Consider the following 27,836-nt stretch of genomic DNA (forward strand, 5'->3'; position numbering starts at 1 on the left):
CTGAGGGGAGGCGTCACAACAGCCCTGCGAGGTGGGCTGAGGAGAGGGGCGGGCCTCCCTGCAGTCTTTGAATAGAAGAGGCGCCGTCTCGGGAGTCCCCTGGGGCATTAACGCCAGGGGCCTCGGAAGCTGCCCTAGCCGAGAATAGCCGTATCGGGGGAGGACCTTCGCAGTCTGCCTTTTGTTTGGTTAAACCAGGGGTGGGCAAACTGTGGCCCTCCAGATGTCCATGGACTACGGTTCCCATGAGCCAGCAGGGGCTCATGGGAATTGTAGTCCATGGACATCTGGAGGGCCGCAGTTTGCCCACCTCTGGGGTAAATCCTCAGAACAATAAAGAAGTCAACTAAAGAGATTTGAGTCACAGCCTGGATATAGATAGGCTCTGGAATTATTTAGGCTGCAGGTCCAGTATCTGGCTGCTCTCCAGCATGAATTCCTTCATTTGGGGACATAACTGACCTGACCTCTCAGAACCTGCGTGGAGTAGTGGTTAAGAGCAGCAGACTCTAATCTGGGGGTACCGGGTTTGATTCCCCACTACTGTACATGCGGCCAGCTGGGACCTTGGGCTGGTCCCAGTTGTCTCAGAACATTCTCAGCTCCACTTACCACACAAGGTGCGTGTTGTGGGGAGAGGAAAGGAAGGAGAATGTAAGCTGCTTTGAGACACATGAGACCTGCTGGGTGACCTTGGGCCAGTCCCAGTTTTATCAGAGCTTTTCCAGGCCTATCTACCTGTGGGGAGAGAAAGGAAAGGCAATTGTAAACTACTTTGGGACTCCTTTAAGTAATAAAAAGGAGTTTACAAAAAAGCCCACTCTTCTTCTTTGATAATTCTCAGATCTAAGTCATTCTGAAAGGGAGCTGACTAAGTGATCTGGAGCTATGCCAGCTTTAGGCTCAGTTACTGTGGAATAGGCCCCTAGCTGCTGATTTCTATTTGGGATTTGAATTTGTCACTTGAATTTCTTTAATTACTGTAGGTTCCTTTAAGACCAACAAAGTGTTATTCTGGGTATAAGCTTTTGTGTGCATGCACACACAAAAGTTTATAACCAGAGTAAACATTTGTTCATTTGAAAGGTGTCATTAGACTCAGCACTGCACAGCTACCCGCCTGAATCTACTGTAGGCATATGGTGCAAGTGCAGGTTCTTACATTCCTAGATTTGTGAATAGCAAAAATAATCATTACTACTTTTCAGAGGGGTACAATTGTTTGCAGCTAGGAATTTCTCCAGGTTTCTAGGTTCCTTGCAAATCTAAGAGTTTATCTTCATATAACGTGTGCTATGTCTCCCTCATTGTAGCTTTTGTGATATGCCTTTGCAGCTAAATGCTTTTAAACAAACGTGTGTCAGAGATTCCAAATTGCTAGATACAATATATGCAGCCCCACCATGAATTCCGAAGCAATTCTCAGTGTAATTCAGCAGTCATGATAAAAGTCAAGTTACAGAACTGAGGGCCATACAGGAATTCAGCTTCACAATAGGCTAATATTCAAAGGAACTGTCTATGTGTTACTGCTCTCCTCTGTTTCACTCAATCAAGTTTAAAATAATATATTTTGCTTTATTTTTAATCTATAGGGGGGAAAATGACTGCCGGCTCTATTTTAGCACCTCAAGTAATACCACTTCGAATCCCAGCATCAGGCAAAGCTAAACATGAAATAGACACAAATACATTTGTAGAAATCAAATCAGGTATATGCAACAACTCTGAATGTATGCTCAAGTTGTTTTCCTGTGTTTGTACATACTGCCACTCTTCCCATTTCACTATCCTCTTTGATGCATGACTCCATTTGGTAAATATATATTTTATTATGTTTCAATTGATAGTTCCATCAAAGTTGGAAGAAGGTTATAACATAAGTGTGAAGGAGTTTTTATGTTTTCATTAGTGAAAGGGAATTTTAGAAGCTTTGTTTTCTGAATATTCACATTAGATGTTTATTAATCCAATCCAATTTGGTATATACTTTTGAATTGAGAACCAGCTTGGTATAGTGGTTAGGAGTGCAGACTTCTAATCTAGTAAACCAGGCTTGATTCCCTGCTCCCCCACATTCAGCCAGCTGGGTGACCTTGGGTTTGCCACAGCACTGATAAAGCTGTTCTGACCTAGCAGTATTATCAGGGCTCTTTTAGTCTCACCTATCTCATAGGGTATCTGTTGTGGGTAGAGGAAAAGGAAGACGATTGTAAGCTGCTTTGAGACTCCTTCTTGGTAGAAAAGTGGCATATAAGAACCAACTCTTCTTCTTCTATATGAGGGCTGTATTTTGGAAACTTAAACATGGCAGGCTGTCATGAGTTTGCTTTACATAGCATAGATTTGTTTCACCATTAGTACCAAAATATTTTGAAAGAATAATCAGTCCTCTGAGCTGTTTTGATCAGTAATTTATATATTTCCATGGTAAAATTTGGTGTAGTATTTCTTTTTCTCTCTGGTCTGTTTCCCCTCTGCTGAATGTAGTATCCTAAATATGTATTAGGATTTAGCTTTTGATGTGAATACGAATATGTGTATCTATACATGTGATCCTGAGTGCTTGAGATTACTAATTTTCTTGTTGTAAATGTTATGAGGAAGCTATGTATTTATATATAAAATTACTTTTTCCTAATACTCAACTGAATTTGTTCCTGTGGCTTAAATCTGTGATTATTAAGGTGCTTTTTTCTTAACCATGCTTGGGAAAAGACAGGAGGCATTTTTGATTTTATTGTGTGTGCATGTGATTTCAGATACCCCTGACGTTGCCATATATTACACTATAGATGGAAGTAAACCAGAACTGTTTAGGAGAGTGGGTTACGGAGACTATAATACTTTTAAATATAAAGAACCAATCTTATTACCAGATGGGAAAATAACAGTCAAAGCGCTGGCAGTGACAAAGTAAGTATTCTATCTATAGTTTGTTTTAGACATCCTGTACCATATATCTGTAGCAGCATGTACAATACATTAAATGCAATACAACAAAACAGTTATAACTGCCAAATAACAAATTGCAGTAGAGCCAAAAACAACTGAAAGAGCAGCAGCATCTGAAATCAGACATCACAATGACACCCATAAGGAGGCAGAAGAAATAATAAAGAATCAAGAGGAAGAAGAATCTACTAATTAAAAGCTGGCTGAATAAAAAATTTTGGCCTGATGCTGAGAGATGTTCAACAATGATGCTAGTTACAAGGAGAGAGTTCCAGGGCCTGAGAGGAATGAACAAGAAGAAGAAGAAGAAGAAGAGTTGGTTCTTATATGCCGCTTTTCCCTACCCGAAGGAGGCTCAAAGCGGCTTACAGTCGCCTTCCCATTCCTCCCCTGAAAAGACCCCTTCCTTCTTGATTTGAAGAAGTTCCTGAGGTGCTGAACATGGTGGCCGGGTAGAATTCTGTAGGAACAAGCAAGTTCCCTGCTCCTTGGCTTGATAGGTTGAAGTGGAATGGGAAGGTGTATTATGCTGCTTGTAGTCCACCTAGTTAACAATCTTGCATTTGGAGCTATTAGAAGCTTTTATGTCTTTGAGTGAGCTCTGTGTAGAAAATACAGGAATCTGATAGAAACCTGCTTTCAGAATGTCTTTTGCAATAATACGTTATGTGTTTAATGATAATACATCATTATTAAAGTGTTTGATATCAGTGTTATGAAATTTAGTATCCAGATATGCCAGTTTTCCACCTTTTGTGTCTGTACAGGAGTGTTTCTGTCCAAATATAGTTTCTTCTGTTTGCTGCAAAATTTGTTTTTTATATTCAACTTTTATTATTTTCCTACTGCTCAGATGGCAGTATGCTATGGTAGTATATGGCTCAGCAGTTTCTGACTTTTTCCAAGCATGGGGTGTGCTTGCAGTTTTTCTTTATAGGAAACTAAAGTATTTATTCTTCTACATAAATGTGCCAAATTCTAACATTTTATGCGCTAGCAAAGTATTGCATATATTTCAGGGGAGGTTTAATGTTTTTCCAATGGCTTCAAAGTATCTGAAAATTTTACATCCCTTTACTTTCAGAGACTGCAGAGAGAGTGCTGTTGTAACAAAAATATTTGTGGTAGACTTTGTAACACCAAACACGGACAAACCTGATGGAGAAAATGATAAGCATTTATTGAAAAATCTTTCCAGCCAGGCAAGTTATTCTAAATTGTAAAGTCAACAGAAAGAAAGGTGTTTTAAAGATGGTAATAAATAATAAATAGGCTAGTGTTATAGTTGCAGATTTTTAAAACTTCTTTTATTGGTGCTATGGCGAGGTGCTGGTTCAGGCAAAAAAAAAATCAAGGCAGTGAAAGAACTGTAATGATAATAGAGCTGTGCAAATAAATTACTGAATCTATTATGCAACCAGAAGCAGCGCCGGGGTCGCCACGTGCATAATCGGTTACTCTGGGTTTTGCTGCTGTTGCGTCCCGTCCCGTGCGTAAGCGGTTTGCTTCGCGTCTTCCCCTTCCGCGTTTTCCATGTGGCCCGAAATCGCCATTTCGGTGGCCATGCATAATAGGCCACCTGCAGAGCGAAGGGCCCTGTGGGGGACATAAGTAGATAAGCAGTCCCTCAGATCGGTAGGACCCACCTTGAAAGTTAAAACCAAGAACTTGAACCTGATCCCGAAGCCAACTGACTACCAATTAAATCACAAATTGGGAGGGTCAGGGCCTGTACAGTGTGATGCACCCACAACAATGCATTTCAGATTATCTTCATTTGACCTGAGTGCCACAGGTTGTTTATGTGAAGCATTTGTAACTGAAGTGGGCAAATGTGATGACACCACATTGGACTATCACACAGGATTCCTTTAGAGAGATCTCCTCCCATTTATATTAACGGAGAGTTAGACTAGCCATCCAAGAATCCATGGCTGTCTCATTATAAATCATTTGCACTCTTTGTGCAAAGCGTTAGCTGTCAGAGAAACAAGAGGCCCACAAGGGAAGACCTGAATAATCAGTTCTGATTAAATTTTAAGTATGCATTTTTCTCTGAGACAAAGCAAAGAGCAGTCCACTAAATAATGTTTCTGAAATGAAATTGCATGATTTTTCTATGGCCCAGATTGTTCCTGGATCACATCAGGATTAAGTGGAATATGCAAGAGCCTCTTGTCTCAGCCATGCCTCTCTGCCATACATAAACCTCAAACGTTGTGGCCATATATGCCAAAAGATATAGCTTTGCTTTTCCCTGGTAGAGCCCAAATGATGCACATATTACCAAAGTCATATTGGCAAGTGCTATCAATTGTGCCTGTGCGTCTTGCTAACTGTGGCCCATTACTAATTCCTCTTGTCGTTCCATCACATCACAGTGCTTAATAAGTATGCTTGTAAAGAGGCTTGGAATGGTTAGAGAATGTTCAAGAGGCAGGCATCAATATTCTTGCAACAATCAGATCAGAATTTTCTTCCCCCCCCCCCCCACAGGATATGGAAGATGGATTATCTCATTCAAGACTGGAAAAAAGAAACGTGACTAAGGAAACCAAATGGAATGGTCTAGCTCTGGAATCTCAAGGTGCTGTATGTGAAAAGCAGAGCTAATAGAACTAAAAGCAACTGTTAAAAGAATTTTCACTGTCCTGTGGTGATGAATCCCACAGAAATCTTGACAGGACAATTATTCGTCTTGGCTTCTTTATAACTATTCAGTTTTAGGTGTTATGCCCTTTATGATAATTCCCTGAATGGGTTTTGTTCTGCCATCGATCAAAGTCTTTTTGTATTAATCTTGAGTTGACACTTTAATAACACATTTGGGAGGGGGGGAGGCTGAGATATTCCCTTCTGTTCTTAATAGCAGAGAGGAGGGGAGAAATAGGATAGGAGAAGACACTCTTGATCCCACCATGTGTGGAAGTCAAAAGTAGCACCCAAACAGTCCCTTGGATGGTGGATTCAGGAGTCTTACTTTGGAATACTGGCTTGTTAACATCCTATATTGCCCCAACATGGATGGCCCAGGCTATCCAGATCTCCTCAGGTCTCAGAAGCTATGTAAGGTTGGTCCTGGCTAGTACTTGGATGAGAGACCATCAGTGAAGCCTAGGGTTGCTATACAGAAGAAGGCAATGGCAAACCGCTTCTGAACATCTTTTGCCTTGAAAACCCTTCAGGATTACCATAGGTGGGCTGCAAGCTGACGGTGCTTTCCACCATCAGTGTTGTTATCAAACAATGTTCTTCAAAGTTCACGTTCTTCTGAAGAAATGTGTGAAGATTAAACGTGCATTCAATTTCAGGTGTGTCGAAAGAGAGAAGATTTATGCCTTCATTGGCCGTTGAGCATCATCTACTAAACTTGAACGCCTCCCGTGGTAAGAGAGAGGCCAGCCCTGCCACGTTGATACCAGAGTCACAGGTAACAAAAGCAGTTAATTGGCTCAAATGCTAGAGGAGCAGGTTGAACATGGACATCAACCTGCCTAAGAAAATAGCTCCAGAAAGGAAAGCCAGTTTTGGAGTTCTCCATTGTGCTTGACTGTGACCCAGCTAAACACAAGTACTGAGGTAGAACATCATGTGCCAATGAGAATATGTGCAAGCCTTTATTACTTTAACACCAGCATCTTGATCACTGCTCACTGAAAAGACTGCTGCTCTCTTGGAGACCTGCCAGAGCCTTTCATATTTGGGCTGCCTCTGAGCTGCTGGTGTTAAGATCATAAATAGGAAGGTTTTGAGGTTACGATTTGTTTTACAGGTTTGCATTGGGGTCGTGCCCAAGGTAGCTGCAGTTCTATCACTCCCATAAGATGCAGAAGGAGGTACTTACATAAAACCAGGCAGGGGTTGGATTTGTGAGCAGCAGTCATGGATCAGACAGTCTAAAAGCCGGGGAGAAGTTGAAATCTTGCAGCATGAGGGTTTGCCTTCAAGAAAAGTCCTATGAGCTACCAAGGTATAGTCCATGGCAGCCTGTGATGCAACAGTCATGAGCAAAAAGGGAGCAAATGGCCAAATGACACATCACACATCATCTGAATTTTAAGATGTTACAGTTCTCTGTTAATGTACTCTGTTAATGCTCAGAGATTAAACTATAGTTGTACGTCAAGCTTTTCTATCTAGATCTCAGCCTGCGCAGGTAGGAGGAAGCTAATTCATATTTTAATGCAGCATCCAACAGAATAAAAAAAATATTTTCCTGTGACACCAGGACCTGTACACAATAAAAGTATTGGGGAAACTCTGAGAAGTGAATAACTGTTCTGTCAGGTCAAGGTTTAGTAGGGCTTCAAGGGATAATTTTGTCCTTTGTCTGGGAGATAAGAAGCTGGAGCTGTTATGGAGGTGTCACCTGCACTGGGTGAGTAAACTGGAAGGGCAATCTTGAGGAGAACTCACCAGAGATCTTATTGGGGCAGTGCCTTTACTGGCCCGTGTTACACTAGGTTTTTGAAACTGGTCTCTCCCAGTATTGGGTGTTTGTTTTCTTCTGGCACTGACATGCCTCGGACTTAGGCCTCCACATACAGAGGATGTTAGAACAAGGCTCACCCTACATGGATTTGAAGTTTCATTCAAAATTATTGCAGGAAAAACAGTTTACCCGTATGATTAAAATTGTTTCCATCACTATCAGACCATTCTAGCAGTAGAACCGGGAGGTTTGCCAGGCCTCTTTGGAGGTCTGTTGACTGGCCTGAGGCTGTCAGTCCTGCAGCCTAAATGCTGTCTCCAAAGCCCAGTTTCCCTTTGTGCCAGTGGAGGCAGAACGCAGGTGGAACCAAAAGTGAGGTGTCAGAGCCTGATTTAAGGGAGACCTGGCTGGGGATAAATGTATGCAAGCATAGCTTTTCAAGTGGACATTTTAAGTTTGTCTTTAACAGTTTATATGCCTGTTTAACTTTATACTTAACCAAATGTCTTTTCTTTTCAGTTTGCTAATTCCACTGTGAGTAATAGAAGTCTCACCAGCACTCAGGCATTGAAAAGCCAAAGAGAGAGAGGTTTCCTCAAGTACGTGTTTCTCTTTTGGCTGTTATGAGGTTGTGGAGTTGTAACATCTAAAATGAAGCTGAAGACTAGTTGGGGGCCCCAACTTTTATGAGCCTGTGGGCATCTTTGGAAATCTGACACAGGGCAATGGGCACAACTAGGAGTAATTTAAAAATATATAGTAGGAACAGAGGAGTGGGAGAGAGAATAAAGAATTGAAGAAGAGCTGGGTTTTTGTACCTCACTTTTCACTACCCAAAGGCATCCTAGAGTGGCTTATAAACAACTTTCCCTTCCTCTCCCCACAACAGACACCCTGTGAGGTAGGTGGAGCTGAGAGAACTCTAAGAGAACTGCCCGGCAAGAACAGAGAACTGTGACTAGCCCAAGGTTGCCAAGCTGGCTGCATGGCGAGGAGTGGGGAATCAAACCCGGTTCTTTAGATCAGAGGCCACTGCTCTTAACCACCATACTATGCTGTAGTTGCAGCTGATGCTGAAACAATGTTCTTTTAATCTGCACAACCAATCAGAAGCCTCAAGTGGCCCACCCACTTTCTAATAACACTTTACATGCTCCAGGAAGAGTGTCAATAGGTGCCCTAGCACCCATGGGCACCACTTTGGGGAGATCCACAGTAGATCCTTGCCCTTCGCAGGTTCATGACTGTCATGTGATCCACAGTCTAATCACATAAGGTGATCTCCAGACTCTTTTTATTCCTATCATCATAATCATTACATTGCTACATTTTGTAGGCAATTTAATTGTTTTGCTACTGGGAAGCAGCAGACCCGCGTTCATTTCACCATTTGTGGTGAACACTGGAACAGACCCCCCCCCACACACAAATGGCAAGGGTCTAGTGTAGCATGAATCTGTCCCATGCAAGAGTTTAACTATCAAAGGCAATGTTTTTGCTATCAAGGCTTAATCCAACATAGTTGGAGCCATAATTGCAGCATCTATGGCCCCTTTGTGTTAGCTTTGTTTGTTGGGTCAGTGTCTCAGGGTATTGCTTCAAACTACTTTAGGTTTATCCCTGATCTGGGGTACCTACTACCCAAAGCACAGGGCTGCACTGGAGATCATAATCTATTATACTGCTTTTACTGCATAATACTATATGCTGTTATTTTCTAGGTGCACACAGTGCTTAGCTCCTCGCTCCTTAGACCCCTTTGCTCGTTTCTGTCAAGAATGTGGTTCGTTGATCCCACCTGTGCCTGGATACAGCCTCCCACCTCCCGAAGAAGCTCAGGTCAGCAACAAAAAATATAGTGAGAAACCAGCCCCAATAAACTATATTTATTGGAAGAACTTAAGGCCAGTCATCTCAAAGTAGCAAAATGTAGGGGAAACACCTTTCTGCTTTTTGAATTAAATGAGATTCCCACACAGTACAGTGCAGTGTTGGAGGAAAACTTTTTTTTGCATAGAACTTACTAGACAATAGTGACAGGCCTAGTTTTCTAGATGTCATCAGTGTATTGGTGACACCCCAACCTAAAATCACAGATCAGTTGGGCATTAACATATAGATGTTAAATAACATTGGGGAGGGGATAGCTCCCTGTGGAACCCCACATTGTAGGGCTCGCCTCTGGGATATTTTCTCTACTAGTGCCACCCTCTTTCTCCGACTTTGGAGTAAAGACTATACCTATTCTAAGCCTAATCCCCATGTTGGCTAGGTATTGGGCTAGTACCTCATGGTCAACTCTGTCAAACACTGCTGTCAAGTCTAGTAAGAGCAGCAGCACCAACCCACTTAGATCCAACTACCTCTGAAAATTGGCTTTGAGGACGACCAGAGCCATCTCCACCCTATGGCCAGGGCAGAAGCTGGACTGAAAAGGGCCAAGGGCTGATGTCTCTTCCAGGAAGCTCTCTAGCTATCCTGCAGCCACCTGCTCAATCTCCTTGCCCAAAAACAGCAGATGTGAGATTGGCCAGTAGCTGGCAAGGTCATATTGGTCCAGCCTCAGTTTTTTCAGAAGTAGCCTGATCACAGGCCTCCTTCAATTTTACCTGGAAAGTTCTCATGTTCAGGGATAGATTGATGTTCTCTGGGAGAGGGGCCCGGATCTCCTCATCACCAGGTTTCACCAGCCATGAGGGCCACAGGTCAAGGGGGCATGCCGTTGACCCGGCTGCTGCCAGAGCCCTGTCCACTCTTGCGAATAAAGAGTCACAAGACGGGCATATTTTAATTTAATTTGTCTGACTATGCTTCAGAATCTTGGAAGAATTCATACTAAATTTTCGAACAACAAGGTTACTTACCTGTAATTGTTCTTCACCCACATAAACACAGAGTTAGCTAGCTAAGCAACCAGTTGTTCCAAACTTGTTAAGTGCAGTTAACGCTGCAGACGGGCTTTCTTATGGGGCATACAGCTCATCTTCAGTGCAGTCATGAAAGTGAATTTCCCCTCTCTTCCCCCCGTATGACCCCTCCGCCAAGCTATTTAGGACTGCGTTCGGTTAGGTTCAGTAACAGTCCTGAGTAACGACTTTAAATTTTGTTTTTATATTTGTAATGGATTTTATTCTATGAGTTTTATCAATGTTTGTAAACAGCCTCGAGCTGCGTTAAGGAAGAATGGTGGCAAGGTCTAAATAAGTATTGGAAGCTCAGTAACTAATGTGGATGAAATGTTTTGCCAATATCTTGTTCCTATTCTGCTGCTATACATTTTCTGCTGAAATAATTTGCCCCCCTGCTGCCAGTGGCAGAAAGAAACAATATGTTTGTGTGGAGAGGCTGTTCGCATAACTCGGTGCGGATGCCCACAGCAAAATTCGCAGTGTTTAAGAAGGGCTCACTGATCACTAAATTGTCCCACATTTATTCCCTTTGAGGCTAAATCTCTTATTTTATGACTGTGTGCTTAGTCATTTCTTCTCAATTGTGGCCATGGCTGATACCCGACAGGCTTCTCCAACCAGCTGAGGGGCTGTTAGGAGATCCTTTTTTCAGTGTTCCGTTTGGGCAAGGAAATGAGAATAAACATGTCCATTATTTTGACAGCTGTTATCTTTCCCTGCAGATGGGATTGTGTGTTGAATGCCAAACTATGGTGCCAACAAACACACCAACCTGCATTGTATGTGAGGTGCCGATAACTCCACAGTCGCCACTCCCAGCGAGCACCTGGTTAAAGGTACCTGTGAATTAGTGTAAACATAAAGGACTTGTTATCTGCAAAGTGGAAATTGTTCTCATTTTATAAAGATTGATTTGGAGAACAGATTGTCACAGGAGGCAAAAGTTGGTGCTCTCCTTCTTCCTTTATGTAGAATATTCCAAGGAAAAAACGGGATTCAGCCTTGACATCTGCCATGCTGTACTCAAGAAACTGCAGTTTGTTTGTGACCTTTCATACGGCCTCAGTGGGCAAAAGAGTTTGAATGGAAGGATGCAACTCAAGTAACGGCAATCTCTTCCAGGGCAGCTGGAACAGATCTTTGAGGCAGCAGGCAACCCTTGGCTTATCTTTCCACTTGTTCACTATTGTAAAATTAACATTTATGCCTCTGCTGGCACAACATTTGGGTGAGGAGAAAATGGATGCACCAGTTGAAGCAAAGAGATGAAGGAAAAACAACACTGCAGTGAGGAGAGAACTTTATTCCAAAATATTCATTAGCTCCATGTGTTTGTGTTAAGCTTCCTCAGGGGGATCTGTGGAATATAATGCAGCAGTGTTCCCACTAAACCACAGATTTCCTCTCCCCCCCCCACGCACACTCTGAGAATCCTTAATGAGAAATGTGAAGGGGCTTTAAATATTTTGGAATAAAATTTTCTTCCCTCTGCACCATTGTTTTTTCTTTGTCTCTTTTCAGCATTTGGGAGCAAGGTGGTGCCATGGATTTTGTAACCCTTGCGGGGTAGGAACTTCCGTGAATCAATGCTCGCATCTACTTTGCTAGCATCTTTGTTTTACCATTTTTAGTGAAATCTGCTTTTCCTATATCTTAAAGGGTAGAGTAGTATGCTTGGTGTGTGGATCAGGAAATCCAGCCCATGTCAAACAGTGTGTGATCTGCGAGAACCAGCTTCCTGAAGCACAGACGGTAGGCTGCCACTTAAAATCTCCTCTTCAACCACCTGAGAATTGCATATTTTCCATTTTGAAACTTCATACCTGTCCAGCAATACGCTTTTCAGTCCCAGTTGTTCAGATGAGAGATCTAACTAGTACTCAAAGTGCTGTCTAATTCAGGCTCATGTCATCCTAACTGGCAAACAATGAATTTTGGATTGTGGTCTCTCGAGCTCCCTTGTATGATCTTCTCTAGCCCCCTTAGTTAGAGGGTGAAAATGGGTCTCCTTATTTTTGAGAAGATAATGCACCAGTAAGAACTGTTTAGACGCCTCAATAGCTTCAGTGAATCTAATTAAGTGTTTTATTGAAACACGGTAATAAAGAATAAAAGAGAATATCTATGATTAGCTTATTCAAGACCACCCAGCAGCAGTGAAGAGGTGGACTCAATGCACTGCAAACAAAATAATTATAAAGCATTTTTTCAAATAGCAGTGGTAAATGCAGTGCAACCTGTCACCTTTGAGACTCCCTACCACCCTCTTCCTAGATAGCCCAGGCTAGTCCAGTCTTGCCATATCTGGGAAGCTAAGCAGGATCATCCCTGGCAAGTACTTTGCTAGCAGACCTCTAAGCACCCTTTCTCAACTTTTTTTTCTATTGAGAAATTCCTGAAACACCAGAAGTGGTGCAATCATGCAGGATATGGGTAGGAAGCATAGCTGTGTATACACCCACCTGGGGCCATTCCCACCCCTCCAAGTCCATCATTGGCCAAGGGGGGGGGAGGTCAACATGAACATACATGGTCATATCACCCGATAAATGTTTAACAACTTAAATTTATATACATATATTTTAAAAATTAACTCCCACCCACTTATGAAACCCATCCAGGGCGGTCCAAAAACCCCAGGTTTTTCACAAAACCCTGGTTGAGAAAGCCTGCCTCCTAGAAATGCCAGGCAATAGAGACAGGCAGTGACAAGCCACCTCTTTTAGTCTCTTGCCTTGAAAACCCTAGAACAGCGGTCCCCAACCTTTTGAAGGTTGAGGACCGCCTCCGGGAGTGAGGAAGAGCTGGCGGCCCGGGCACTGCGCATGTGCGTTAGCGGCCCCTGGTGGTGAAAATGCGCATGCGCAGAGCTGCTGCGCATGCACATTTTCACCACCAGGGGGCACTAAAACGCATGCGCGGCAGCTCCATGCATGCACATTTGTGTCCGCCAGCATGCCGGCGGCTGCGCCTGCCTCCCCCCCGCCCCTCTCTAGCAGCACGAAGCTAGCTGGGCCGTGAGCAAAGCGGCCGCTTCTCTCGCAGCCTGGTGAGCTTCTCGCTGGGGGGGGGGAAGAAGCAGGCATGGCCACTGGTGGCCCACTACCGAGGCCTTCCGAACCGCGGACCAGGGGTTGATGACCCCCACCCTAGAGGGTAACCACAAGTCAGCTACGACTTAATGACAAAACAAGCTATAACCCTCCTGCTCGACTTGACCAAAGGCCAGTTCCCTAAACTATAGCAAGCATGGTACAGTTCTTATAGTTTTGATCAGAGGCTCAGATTCAAGATTGCCTTCTGGGATTTTCAAAGTGTGTGTGTGTGTGTGTGTAAAGTGCCGTCAAGTCAGTCAACTTATGGTGACCCTATGAGGTTTTCAAAGCAAGAGACTCACAGAGGCAGGTTGCCTTTGTCGTCTTGGAGTTCTTTGATGGTCTCCCATCCAAATACTAACCAGGGTTGGCCCTGCTTATTTCTCAAGACCTGACCAGATCAGACTAGCCTAGGCCATCAGTCCTGGGGAGAGACTGATGTGATTTTTATCAGGGGTTTTCTTGATAAGATATATGTATTCTCTTTTTTTTCTTATTGTACGTATTGTTTGTTTTTAGCTTGCATTTAGTAAAGAAGTGCCCCCACTGCTGTCCAGTCCTCAGAGGAAAATGACGTCCTGTTCCAAATGTGGCCAGGTTACTAACGAGGATGCTCACTTCTGTGGCTGGTGTGGAACAAAGGTATCCTGAGTCTTCCATGGAGCTATACATGATTGTCAATTGAGCTGGGGTGGCTAAATTTCCTTCGGGGTCAGGAATGCTCAAGGCACAGCCTAGCGTAACCTTGGTTGAGAAAGCTTGGTCCAAACAATAACAATGTAATAGACCAGAATAATCCTATTGCATATCTAATTCTGAACTTGGCCCCTGTGTGAATAGAAGAACCCAAAGAATTGTGCCAGGAAGACAGAGGAGATATTTTTCTACAACCCCAGGGAAATCTTTAGTTTTACAAAAAACATCCAGAAAAAAAAAGTAATGACTGAGATTACATGATGCTGTGTGGAGGGCCTGCAAGGTCTTGGTCACCATTTTGGAAGAAGAAGGAGCAGCCACTGATCCCTGCATGAGCTAGACAGGAGGGGAAGGGGAGGAAACAGGTGAGGGCGGAATAGTGGGAGCCACCCCACTGCCCATGAGATGGGCAGGGGAGAAGGAGCAGGAGCCACAGCCCTACCCCTACCCCTGCCCATGCTGCAGACAAGACAGGTGGAAGCTGCCTCTGCTGGAAGGAAAGGAGAAATGACAGCGGCTGTCACTCTCTTCCAGGCCACAACAGCAGTCCCATGAGCCGGGCAGGTTGAGGGGGCAGCACAAGAGTTGGCTAATTCCTCATAAAATGTATAAGGAAATACTTTCTCTCTTACCTTGCTACTCCAAAACATTCAAACTTATCAGAATACAGAACATTATTTCTCTGAGGCCTTCTATAATGTTAATTAATTAAAGTTAATATTTCAATATTAAACACATGCTGGAACCATTCACCAGCTTTCCCCCATTTTGCTGCTATAGCCAGTTTAGCAGCAAGAAATCTTCAAAACTTTTTCAGAGTGATACATAAGCTCTGTGAAAAAAGCAACGTGATCTTTGAAATACCCAGTAGAGTAACTTTTTGATCAAATGTTGGGCATGTTCCAACTCAGCATTTCATGAACAAACTGAATTACAATTTTCCAAAAAGAATGAATGTCGAATATGACCAAAAATGTGCGGGAAATATGCCATTGTGAGCTCCTCTGCCCAGCAGCCAACACTGGTTCCCTTGTATTTCTATCTATTTATAGTAGCTAACCTATCTTGAGAGAAATACCATTTAAAAACTGATAAAGAAATGTTCTTTTAAACTCATAGGGATGTTTAGGTAACAGCACAATTCCAAATCCACCTCCAAATCAATATTGATCAGTAAGTCCCTATTCCATTTTCTAATGAAATTTGAAGAATCAATTTCTAGATTTACTAATGAGGAATACATTTTATCGATTAAACCACCAAGCAGCTGTTAAGTGTTCATTATATACTCAAAGGCTGTTTTTGCATTTAAAGCACTATATTTCTCAATAGTGTGTTTGCCAAGTATCTGTTGGGGGGGGGGGGGGGGCGGCAACTGTCCCAGAATTTTATAATTCCAAATTATGCATCTCCAACCTTGTAAAAAAAATCTTGAGGGCTCAAATTACACCAAGAAAAGTATATATGAGAATTTTCAGGCGTCATCTAATTTTCCCTCCCCTCTGTTTCTTCTTTCCTTTCCCTAAAAGTCCCCACAGCCCCCCCCCTCTTCCCCCTACTTCATTCTCGCCTTCCCACCCACCAGCCAATCTACCTTTACGTGCCCCAAATCTTCAGCTTTCCTTCCATCCCTCTCCCTGGCAGCCTATCCACTCATGAACCATCTCGACAAGATGGAGAGAAAAACCCTCCCGTTCTGCAGTGGTAGTTGTGAGGTTATCTTACATGTGCAGAACGGGCCCCTGGAAACATACACAGTTTTTTTCCTGGGGAAAGGGAGGGCCTGCACAAACAGAAGTGGACTGCATAGTTGGCATAATCCTAAACCACCTCTTGGCATCCACATTTAAAAGAGCCATGGGTTGAAGTGTGGAAAAGGAAACATCCTTGCCTGGCAGGCTTTGGGTAGCTGCTGCCCGCTGAGCCAGGCAGTACTGTCGTCAGTCAGCTGTAGCGTTAGTCAAGCCTGACAGTATTAGACAACTTTAGGCATTTTACTTTTCTGTGCTGTCACATCTGACTTGAGTAGTGTTATGATTTCAAAGTAGCATATTTTTAAAGTGGCATATATGTCACTGATCTTGTCTCTGAATAGCCCAGGCTAGCCTGATCTCATCAGATCTTGGAAGCTAATCACGACTGTTAATCTTTGGATGGGAGACCTCTAAGGAATGACTAAGGTCACAACACAGAGGTCAGCAATGGCAAAGCGTCTTTTGCCTTGAAATCCTTATGGGGTGGCCATAAAACCGTTGTGACCTGACGGCAAAAAAACACTACCCCTGTCACTGTTTTCTACATTTCCTTGTTTCTGTCTGATTGTCTCTCCCTTCCAGGTGAGCCCTCCTCCACTTTATCTTACTTGCTTCAAGTGTGGTGCAAGCAACCATCCATGGGCACGATTCTGCGGCACTTGTGGTGCTCACCTTGAACCTCTACGCAGGCAGTGCTGGGAGGACATTTTATTGAGTGCAGGAGATGGCTTTGGCATTTCCGAGGTAAGTTTGCACAAGGAAAAAGCTGGACCCATTTGGGACAGGGGTCCATATCTTCAGATGGCCTAAGCTGACTCATCTTCGGGAGCATTTCAGTGCTTGAAACAGCATCGCTGCATGAAATGGTTACTAAAATATTGTGTATCAGGGGTAGTCAACCTGTGGTTCTCCGGATGTTCATGGACTACAATTACCATGAGCCCCTGCCAGCAAACGCTGGCAGGGGCTCATGGGAATTGTAGTCCATGGACATCCGGAGGACCACAGGTTGACTACCCCTGTTGTATATGACAAGTGTTGATCCAAAAGTAGTACAGAGTTTTTGTACCAGCCACCTGAATGTGCATGGAAAATATTTTTATTTAGAAAGAAATAAGCCAGAGGGTTTTGTTTTTTTTTTACTGAAAAGTGGAATTAACTCTAATTTGTACTGTTTTAACAGAGGAATAACTGGCAGAATTGGCAGCAGCCCAGTGTTCCCTGGCCAACCTCAAAACCAGACCCATTCAGGAGAAAAGACCAAGGAACTCAAACAGTTGGCTTGTTCTACCCATCCGGGAAATTCTTGGAGAAGAGAGAATGCGAGCTGGTCTCTCAAAAGGAAAAACAGCAGAAGATGAGTGATCGCAGGCCTCTGCTCACAGCCATCAGCCCTGGAAGAGGTAGCAAAAAAACCGATGATTTCTTTATCTGAAAACAAAGCCTTCTTAAAACTGAACTGGAACTTCTCTTTATCTGTTTCCTGCAATGGGAGGAAGGAATCCTTGTGTTTGTGGCTTACACCACTTCTTCCAGGAGGCAGAATGAATAAGATTTGGCTTGTTTCCTTCCTGGGTCCCCTTCCAGTTCCAGGCCTGCTTGCTGTAGAACCGAGATGTAAAATTTCCAGAAAGGTTGAAGCCATGGGGAAAGGGGGGGGGGAATGTGTTTCTGTCTGTTTTTCTCCTCTAGAGTACTTACTTCCTTGTCAAACCTAAACTTACTTGAATGCTTTAACAAACATAAAATGCATCATTTATAACTTGGCATACAAAATTGTATTTCTTGGCATATTTATGCCACTTGAAAACATAAAATGAGACAAGCAAACTTACCCATATGCTCCATACCAGAAAGAGAAAGCTTATCCCTGTTACAGGCTGCTGCATCCTATGCTACCATAGCACATAATTTTGCCATTGGAGAGGCAGTGAAAAAAACAACCAAACCAATAGTGGGATTTTTAGTAAACAAAGGAAAGTTATCATTCAGACAGCATCCGTCTCATTGAGTCCCAATGGAACTCACAGCCCATTTGGATATTGAGTTACTGTGATGCAATTGGACCATTTCCTCTCAACTGATTCTGGCACTGTGTTGTCTTAAGTATGTGTGTATGTTGGGGGGATGCCACTGAAATGTCTTTTCAGTTTAGGTCTGGTCTTTCCTGTAGTGTAGTGCAGTGCAGTTCGGTGTAGTGAGAGCCAGTCTGCTGCAGTGGTTAAGAACAGTGGACTCTAATCTGGAGATTCAGGTTTGATTCCCCACTCCTCCACATGCTGCCAGCTAGGTGACCTTGGGTCAGTTTCAGTTCTCTCAGAACCCGCTCACCTTCCTCACGGGGTTGTGACAACGGGATGTGATTGTAAGCCCCTTTGAGATTCCTTTTGGTAGTGAAACAGCGGGATATAATACCCAATTGTTCTTGCTAATGCATGGGGCTACAGCTTCATCTACAGCCGCTGAGGTCCTGCTGTACATGGCTAGTTCTGTGGCCAGGATCAATGACTTGTCGTTCTCCTTCCTCCTATGAACATAGAATCATAGAATAATAGAGTTGGAAGGGTCATCTAGTCCAACCCCCTGCATTATGCAGGACACTCACATCCCTATCACTCATGTGGTTACAGGACTGGAAAGTTGCTCTGTGTCATATGACCCTGCCTCATATCTGTTTTCTGCTGTTAATGTGCACATAGTCGTTCCGTCACAGACTTCCAGAAAGTGAGTTTTGTTTTAATTTCACAATCTGCCAGGCTAGGCCTCATCTGCTGCATCCTATAGGGCAGGGGTAGTCAACCTGTGGTCCTCCAGATGTTCATGGACTACAATTCCCATGAGACCCTGACAGCAAATGCTGGCAGGGGCTCATGGGAATTGTAGTCCATTGACATCTGGAGGACCACAGGTTGACTACCACTGCTATGGGGAAATCAAAGACACTGCCTGTAAGGGTGCAGTTGTGGCTTTCCTTGTTGCTTGCCAGTCTCTCTGCTCTGTCTCTTGCATTGTTCCTTTAGCAGGACTCAAGCCAAACATATTCTCTGGCATATTAACCTCCATAGGGGCTGCTGGGTGTTTCACTGAGTACCCCTGTCCTTGCTTCCTACTGTTTTTCCTTTTCAAAAAAGCAAGGTAGAATTTATAAACCGATTATGTGGGGCTAGTTGGGATTCATGCCTCCATCTGCAGGAATCTCTGGGGTGTATCACAGTAGTCCAGTGCTATTGTAGGTGTTGTGCTGTGTTTGTGACCTCTGGATTTTGTCTTGTCTGCGTGGTGGGTGACATTAGACTTTCTAGCATCACACAAGGAAGGAAAATGTATTGTTTAAATGTTTTAATGTTAAAATGTTTTAATTCTGTTTTATGAATTGTTGTAATCCACCCTGAGCCCTTAGGGAGGGGAAGATATAAATTATACAAATAAATACATACATTTATTTCCATTTATGGCTGAGGGAAGGGGAGCTTACTGCACCATGGTTGGTGGGTGCTGGCAGTTGCCATGGGGTCTGAAAGTGTTGCTACACTTATTTGACTTAAAATAGTAGTGTTTTGCCTCTCCTCTTACTTTAGGAAGTGCTTAGAATACTACCAAAGCTATGTAGACATCACCCCAGTGTTAGCAAGCTGTTAGGGCAACAGGACCATAGGATAGCTATTCCTGAGGTAATCTGCTCTCTTGGTATAATCTACTCAGGTTACTGGAGGAAGCAACTAGATCATGTGTGTGAACACCTCAGAAGCTATGCCCAAAACAACGTGGAGTTCAGGGCTTTAATTGGAGAGCCTCCGATGGGAAAGGTAGGAAGATGACTGGAGCAGGGAGCTTTCCTGGCTCTAATCTTGTTTCTGTGAAATGTATTGTTAATTCTGAAATTGGTGCAGAAAAGCCAGAGGAAGCAAGGCCTAATAACAGAGAATGGCAGCAAGTTAACAGCCATCGTTTCTTCTTCCATGAAGAAATGGTAACCACTGCTTTTTCTCCTACAGCTTATATCTGCAACTGTCCATGAGGATGAACATCAAGTCAGTCTCCGACTAAATTATGCACTTGCTGTAAGTAAGCCTGGTGTGGAAATCTGACAGTACAATCTTATTGACCTGACCTGGATAGCCCAGGCAGGCCCAATCCCATCAGATTTTGGAAGCTAAGCAGGGTTGGCCCTGGCTACTACTTGGAAGGGCAACCTCCAAAGACTCGAGGGCAGGCAAACCACCTCCAAATGTCTCTCACCTGGCAGCCAGACAATCTTAGGATCTCCTGGCTATATTACCCTCATGCCGTATGATATATAATAAACAAGCAGTGCAATCCTATTGCAGAGTTACTTGATAAGCTGGTAGACAAGGAGGGAGTGAATTGGGGTGAAACAGTTGTATAGCTTAAAATCAAGAAACTTGAGTTGGGAAGCCAGTTGAGTGTCATGCTGTTTCCACACAAGGGTTCCATCGTGTCATTTCTTATGGTTAGTAAAATCAAGATCCTGAATAAGCAGCACAAATTTGCATAATAAAAATAATTACAGAACAGTGTGAATATTAGCATTCAAACGTGTTTTGATTCCCACTTTTTACTACCCAGAGGGGTCTCAAAGCAGCTTACAATTGCCTACCCTTCCTTTCCCCACAATGGACATCCTGTGAGACTGAGAGGCTCTGAGAGGACTGTGACTGATGCAAGGTCATCCAACAAGAGAGGGGAATGAAAGCCAGTTTTTCAGATTAGAAAACCACTCTTAACCACTGTACCAAGCTAAAAGACCTGAAAACTCATTACAGTACTATGTTTACTCACATTGAGGAAATGCAACAGTATTATGACAGTAGTTAGGTAATTGCAACCAGGTGAACAGTCAGGTTTAAGGTTTTGCAGAGCCCATAACATCAGAGCCTAAGAATTTTGGGGGCCCTAGCAGAGTACCATTGTAGTGGGAGAATCACATTAGGGGCTACGTTCTAGACTAGAGCATGTAGTACTTGCAGGGCCCTTACCAGGCTGAATTAGGCCTCCGCATTGCTGCACTTGAACTTATCAATCCAGTGCTCACCTGTGTTACAGGAGAAGATCAGTAGTGGTGAGCTCACTCTCTTGTCATTGAAACCTGTCTGCCATTACTGATTTTCCCATTGAGGATCTCCTGATCCCGCCAAGGTTTCCTGAAACATAAACTGAAAAGCAGCATGATTAGGGGTGATCATCTCCATCATGTCTGCACTGCAAAAGGTATTGCTTTCTATAACTCAGTGTCTGCCGTTTGTGGTTCTTCAGGATAGTCTGACCCGTAAACCAGCAGCATTTGATTATCGTGGTCCGAGTTCCCAAACAGGAGGTACAAATGGATTAGACGGAAGGAAAGCTACATTGGGTGAGTATCTGTATTCTGGGTGATTCATTGCCAGGAAGCGCAACTTTCAGAATCACAAGTGGATGTTCAGAAGTGAGCTTTGACTCTCAAAAGCACATCCCCCCCCCCCCCCAAGTCTTGTTGGCTTCTTAGGTGTTCCTGGACTCAAAGCTGGCTGATTCGCTAAAAACACTTGACAGTTATGTCTTAAAGTAGAGGCTAGATGAGATGTGAAGCAGTCCAAGAACTCACAAATCAAAGGCTGCCTGTGGTCACAGGAACCCTGAAGCCAGATGATGGGGCATTATGACAAGAGGGAGAAAGAGCGCTTGGTTTGGGGGAAGTGTGCGTTACCATTTTTTAAAAGTAATCATTTTCCAAAACTAGCTCATTCCTTAATAAGAAAGAAAGATCCATGTATCATTAGAAAGTCAAAGATGAAAGATACAGTATGGAGAGACAGCTGGTGTCTCAGTGGGAGAGCACGTACTTGGCACCTGCAGAAGGTCTCAGATTCAGTCCCTGGAATCTCCAGTTAAAAAAGGAGGTGATGCAAAGATCTCTGCCTGACACACTGGGGAGCTGCTGCCAGTCTGAGTAGATGAAACTGTCCTTGGTGGACCCATGGTCTGATTCGGTATAAGGCAGCTTCATGTGTACAATAAACATTGTTAAAACAATCTGTTGGAGATGGGGGCATTGGCTCAGTGACAGAGCTTTTTGTTCCTCCCTAGTTCAGTTCCCCCCCCATTATCTCCAGTTAAAAAGAACCAGCTCACAGGTGATGTGAAAGTCCTCTGTCTGAAATGCTGAAGAACCACCAAAGGCGTAATTCAGTGTAAGGTAATCTCATGTGTTCACTCATGGAAGATTCCAGAACACAGACTAACCTCAAAACATTAAGTGGCAACTGAAAGCATTTAAATCCCAGGTTCTTTCACCATAATGTGTGTAATATCACTTGCCTTTTAATGTTGTGTTTTCTGTTTTAGCAAGTGAAGAGAGTCAGAGGATCGTGAGTCCCAGAGAGAAAATCCAAAGAGTGGCCAGAACATGGAAATTCTTAGAAAAGGAACACAGACTTTCTGTATGTACTTGTTTTTCTTTTTCTTTTATTTATTTTTTGATTTGTTTTAGTTCAAAGGCATCTATGTGGGAAGGATATTAGAGCATTAGTACTATTTTGAGAAAGGAAAATATATAGAAAGTAATACTGTTTCTGTTCATGCTTTTCTAAAACTGAGTATACAATTTGGCCTCTTAGTTCTCCATTGCTCCATTTCTTTTTCTCCTTCATGAGTTCATAGTTTGGTGCTGTTCTTTATGGTCACTTGTGAGTTCTCTATTTGTATATTAAAAAGCTTTACTGAAGACAGTGGGACTAACTGAGTAAGTTGAACAGATTACTAACCTTATCTGATTATTGGCCTTGTTCAACAAAGTTTGAGTCCAGTGACTCATTTATGACCAACAAAATTTTATTTAAGGTATAAGCTTTCATGGGCATGCACTGCCAGATACCATGCACACGAAAGCTTATACCTTGAATAAAACTTAGTAGATCTTAAAGGTGCCCCCGGACTCAAACCTTGTTCAGTTGTTATTTCTTGTCCTTAGAAATGGAGTCCTCTGCACTGCCTTTAATTATTTAACTAGTTAGCTTTTGTTAATCCACTGTTGGTTATTTGACTGTTGTACAGAGAGCCTTCATTCAAGCCTTCTTCACTAATTCAAGGCCCTTCTGTTTCTTTGCTGTACATGCACAAATTCTTGGAGTATCTTGGAGGCCTCTGAGATTGCTATTCTGTTCCCCCACCCCTTCATGACCACCGTCATAAATCATACACATGCCTTAGAGCAGGGGTAGTCAAACTGCGGCCCTCCAGATGTCCATGGACTACAATTCCCAGAAGCCCCTGCCAGCATTCGCGAATGCTGGCAGGAGCTTCTGGGAATTGTAGTCCATGGACATCTGGAGGGCCGCAGTTTGACTACCCCTGCCTTAGAAGGAGCAGAAGGCAGGGTTCATACACCATTGGGAGTATAATCAGGCCAGAAGTATCTGGGACACAGTCCCTGTCTAATGACATCATCAGGTAAACCCTGTGGTTAAACCCCTCCAGGTCACCACAACAATGGGGCCCAGAGCTATCCAGTTTAGGAGAACTGAATCCTGTTTTCTTGGATTAATTGCAGATCAGACTGAGTTTAACCTTTCCTGAATTGGAGGATTTGGAATGAAATTAAATTCACCAAAACTATTGGCAATTTACAAATAAATGCACTAAATATACATTGAATTTCTCACAAAAAGCAAGAAGTCATTTAGAAACTGTAGACATTTCTGGATCGTCAGCTTGAGGAGGCAATCAAAGTGAATGGTAACCTTCTTACCCAGCTTGAACATAGTTTTGTTTTGGGCCAGTTTGATTGGTCCTCATAAAAGGTATTACATGATTTTTAGTTTTGAGCACAAAGCCCATATTGAAGCATGCCACGCCACCACTGAAGTTACACCCAGAGACACATCGTAAGGGGGCAGTAGTCCAGGCACAGATCCCTGATGAAAGGGAAGTTTGTCTTGGTTGACCATATGATATATAATTGGTTATTGTTCCATTGACAGAGTGAATCCAAGCAGCTGCTGAAAGAAGTAGGTCCAGAAGGCGAGGGCCAACCTTTTCTGGTGGAGCAACTGATTGATGAGGTCAGAGTTAAGTGGTGTTCCAAAAATGTGTCTGTGCCATCATTATGAATTATTCTGAATCCTACACTTAATAATTGTCCAAGGGGGAAAGACCTTAGCGTACTGGCATATGCCGCAAAGATGCCTACATTAGTTGACTCCACTCATGTCAAAGGAAATTGATTGTCTCACTGAAAGTCACAAGCTGCTCTTCCTAAAGTGAGCCCTTCATCTGAATGGTTTTCCAGGTAAAGTATCAAGTATTTTCAGTGAAGGTCCAAGGGCTGCTCTGGGTGACATCGCACAACGAGGACAACTTTCGGAACTAATTTGAGATAACTTTTTCACATTGACTTTTGGTCATCAGACTTCACTCTCCATCAGGAGCCCCCATCCCAACACTTGGTAGCTTCCTGAAAATCCAGAGACCCTCAAAAAATGATGGCAAACTTGGTTTCACATATTAACCAGAATGCAGCCATGGTTCTGCCTGGAGTCTGCCTCTAGTAAGCCATAATGTAGTTTAGTGACAAAAGCCAGTGTTGGTTGGTGAGGATTCTTTAAACAAACTCTAATTAATCTTAAGAACTCAATATTTGTTATACTTAATTGGACTTAATTGGAAGAGCCTCTTGTGGGGCAGAGTGGAAAGGCATGCAGTCTGAAAGCTCTGCCCATGAGGCTGGGAGTTCGATCCCAGCCGGCTCAAGGTTGACTCAGCCTTCCATCCTTCCAAGGTCGGTAAAATGAGTACCCAGCTTGCTGGGGGGTAAGTAATGACTGGGGAAGGCACTGGCAACCCCCCCCCCCCCCCCGTATTGAGTCTGCCATGAAAATGCTAGAGGGTCAAGCATGACCTGGTGCTTGCACAGGGGATACCTTTACCTTTACTTAATTGGAAGACAATATAGAAACCATGGGCTCTTGTCAAAAACTGTACCTTCTCCTTCTTACTACCACCACCTCTCCCAGCATATTGTAGTTACTCAGTATTAACATAAGTTGCTTCTGATCTGGCTAGCCCAATCTTGTCAGAGCGCAGAAGTGAGTATTTGAATGGGCAGCTACCAAGGAATAGCAGGGACACTACACAGAAGCAGGCCATGACCTCTGAACATTTCTTGCCTGGAAAAACCCACAGGTCACAAGTCGGCTGTGATTTGACAGCAAACAAAAAAAAGCTCATTTATTTTAATGGTTTGAGTTGGTGTTTTGAAGTTCTTCTGCCTGCTATTTTTGATTGTGCCAAATATGTACCTTCTGATGGTCAGCCTTATTCAGTTAGCTCCCTTTCAACTCCCTCTCTCCACAAGACTCTTGCCTTGTACTAAGTTGGTTACTCAACTCACAGGGTTGCCTTTCTGGGCTGCATAGGCTACTGTTCAGGGTGTGGTGTTGTGCATGAGACCTTCTCAGGCCCTTCTTGCTTAAAGCACATATACCTCACACACCCAACACTGACCCTTGCCTGTCTCTGTCTCCCCTGACACACCTAGCATTCCCTCAATTTTAACTGTGACCCAGTCCTGCCCTGCAGAGGAAAGGCTGCTGCTGGTGCTACCAGCTAATGCTAAATAAGAAGGGGAGGGATGCAGGCCTCTCCTTGGAGACATGAACCTGCCCCCTTGGCGGAGGGTAACCTCCTTCAAAGTCAGCATGGTGTGTGCTGGGTAATATGTAGATGCAAAGTGGGGAGACCCAGAGTCCCATCTTTAAATAAATTCCATGCAATGCACTAAAATAAGGCAGGAGGAAGCTTGAGTCTCTTACGTCTTTATACTTTCAGGGAGCAGATCCCAACTGCACCAATGAGCATGACCTGGCTGTTTTGATGTTGGCTGTCCTGAACCAGCACCACGAGGCCATCCCTGTTCTTGCACAGAAAGGCGCAGATATTGATCATCAGTCAGGACCGTAAGTCATCCAGCCGGATTCTTTCCGTTTCTTGATGTTTCTTTCCAGCCAGGGTGACGTAGTGGGCAGCTTTCCTTCCTGCCTTCGCAATGGAGGGGAATGCCACTGGGCCTCAGTAAGCTCAGAAGCTACATGCAAAATAAAAATCTTCAGTGGCTGAGATACAGAAAACGTTTGCAGAGCCCCCCTTCAGTTAGCTTGGTTCCAGCATTTCATGAGGGTTCCTTTTTCATTTCGGCTGCACCCCTAGTACATGGCAACCCTGCTAATTAGCAGCCCTTCAGTGAGGCCATGCCCGTTGTGCTTGGGTTGCCACCGCACAGATGCCAGGCACACACCCACACACCCCTTAGCACTGCTACATCATACCATTTGGGTGGAGGCTTCCCAGCACCCTGCCGCAAAGGATGGGAGGGTGGCACCTTTGTGATTGACAAAAGGGCTGGCTTCTAGAAGAAGACGACGAAGAGTTGGTTCTTATATGCCGCTTTTCTCTACCTGAAGGAGCCTCAGAGCGGCTTACAATCTCCTTCCCTTTCCTCTCCCCTCTCCCTGTGGGGTGGGTGAGGCTGAGAGAGCCCCGATATTCCTGCTTGGTCAGAACAGTTTTATCAGCACCGTAGCAAGCCCAATGTCAAACTGGCTCTCTAGCTTCCCCCAGGAGTCCACTGCTGCTTCAGCCCAGCATTGCCCCCCCCCCCAACACACAGTAAGCTTCTCTAGGAAAACATCACAACTAGCCACTTAAAGTACATGAGAGTATTTTGCAACCAAAAATGTGAAAATCCATTTCCATGCACAGGCTGCTTTCATTTTATTTGGTGACCTGTGTGCTTCTGAAGCATCCTGTGGCCTTGACAGCCACAGCATGCCTCCAGTTCTGCCTTCAGCCCTGCTGCCATTCTCTCCGTCACGGTCTTTGTACTCCAATGACAATTCACCTGGATCCAAGAGCAAGAGCATCTCCCAAGGACACACACCTGAACAGTGAATGCCGACGAGTCAGCCTTTCCATGCCTTTTGTGTCCCTTAAAAACGTGATTCTCCAAGTGAGAACGTTGCTGCCTAATCTTAGGTGGATAGCATCAGTGGATCCACCACTTTTTTCTTCATTATGTATTTTAAGAGGAATAGAGAGGAATGGGTGAGGGGGAGGGGTAGAAACAGCTGCCCAGTTTCCAGCTCTTTAAGAAGCTTTTCTTTGGGTGGTTTTAGTGTTATGTAACATGGTTTCAACTATTGGCTTTCAAATACAAAGCTCTTCATGGCCTTGGACCCAAATATCTGCAAGACTGCCTCTCTCTGCCATGACAGCTTTGCTCCTCCAAGCAAGGCCTTCTGCAGGGCTAGCCTGCAAATGGGAAATATCAACAGTTGCCTGTGCAGGTGCCTTCTCAGTGGCAGCCCCCACCTTGTGGCATAGCCTGCCTGAGGAGGTCATGAAGGTGCCCACTCTCCTGGCTTTCCACAAATGATGCCAGACTCAAGTATTCAAAAGGATTTTTCAATGCAAGCATTAGGGTAACTCTGTACAAAAGCTTCATAGTTACTTGGATAAATTACTGGGGATTGTGCAGTATACTGCTGTGTATAATCTGCTGTGGGTTTGATCCTGTTGTGTAATTTTGCATCAGTGAATGTGTCATGTTAACACTTACATTTTGTTTCAGTTGAGGTTTTTTTGTGGGACTTTTGTTATTTACTGAATGTTCCATCTTGCTGACTGGGTTGACTCACTCTGGGTAATCCACCTAGTCACAGCGAGACAGGGGGACTAAAAATAATGTAAAGAAATAAATAGTACATAGCGGGTGGCATGTCTCTTCAAATGCAACTGACAGGATGTATTATACTTTGTCCAATTGCCTGCCCATACTTCCCGCAGGTTAAACAACACAGCTCTCCATGAAGCCGTCCTGCTGGGCCCGGAGGGACTGAACTGCACTGAAGCCTTGCTGGGGTAAGCTGGAAGGAAAGCCTCATTTTGCAAGCGCTGCTGAATTTTTCCAATTCTGTTTTTTTTTCATGGAATGATTTTCATATTC

At 43.8% G+C, this 27,836-nt stretch overlaps 1 protein-coding gene across 5 annotated transcripts in view; it reads left to right on the top strand.

Moving 5' to 3' along the window:
* The window catches only part of DZANK1 (double zinc ribbon and ankyrin repeat domains 1), a 28,431-nt gene that overhangs the window by 233 nt on the left and 362 nt on the right, over nucleotides 1-27,836 (top strand). For 3 of the 5 annotated variants that reach the window (XM_077309915.1, XM_077309916.1, XM_077309920.1), the window contains exons 2-20: nucleotides 1,596-1,712; nucleotides 2,763-2,916; nucleotides 4,040-4,157; nucleotides 5,452-5,542; nucleotides 6,267-6,385; nucleotides 7,907-7,986; nucleotides 9,109-9,226; nucleotides 11,019-11,132; nucleotides 11,956-12,048; nucleotides 13,911-14,033; nucleotides 16,424-16,585; nucleotides 17,025-17,244; nucleotides 19,544-19,647; nucleotides 19,837-19,902; nucleotides 21,116-21,212; nucleotides 22,184-22,278; nucleotides 23,818-23,898; nucleotides 25,664-25,791; nucleotides 27,677-27,751. In XM_077309915.1, coding sequence (XP_077166030.1) covers nucleotides 1,604-1,712; nucleotides 2,763-2,916; nucleotides 4,040-4,157; nucleotides 5,452-5,542; nucleotides 6,267-6,385; nucleotides 7,907-7,986; nucleotides 9,109-9,226; nucleotides 11,019-11,132; nucleotides 11,956-12,048; nucleotides 13,911-14,033; nucleotides 16,424-16,585; nucleotides 17,025-17,244; nucleotides 19,544-19,647; nucleotides 19,837-19,902; nucleotides 21,116-21,212; nucleotides 22,184-22,278; nucleotides 23,818-23,898; nucleotides 25,664-25,791; nucleotides 27,677-27,751 — 2,147 coding nt within the window. In that variant the 5' untranslated portion in view covers nucleotides 1,596-1,603. Of the gene's footprint in view, nucleotides 1-12; nucleotides 32-1,595; nucleotides 1,713-2,762; nucleotides 2,917-4,039; nucleotides 4,158-5,451; nucleotides 5,543-6,266; nucleotides 6,386-7,906; nucleotides 7,987-9,108; nucleotides 9,227-11,018; nucleotides 11,133-11,955; nucleotides 12,049-13,910; nucleotides 14,034-16,423; nucleotides 16,586-17,024; nucleotides 17,245-19,543; nucleotides 19,648-19,836; nucleotides 19,903-21,115; nucleotides 21,213-22,183; nucleotides 22,279-23,817; nucleotides 23,899-25,663; nucleotides 25,792-27,676; nucleotides 27,752-27,836 lie in introns of those variants that run through there. The other 2 variants (XM_077309918.1, XM_077309917.1) reach the window with 2 other exon arrangements.

This window comes from Paroedura picta, chromosome 14, assembly GCF_049243985.1.
Source record: "Paroedura picta isolate Pp20150507F chromosome 14, Ppicta_v3.0, whole genome shotgun sequence".
Taxonomy (NCBI): domain Eukaryota; kingdom Metazoa; phylum Chordata; class Lepidosauria; order Squamata; family Gekkonidae; genus Paroedura; species Paroedura picta.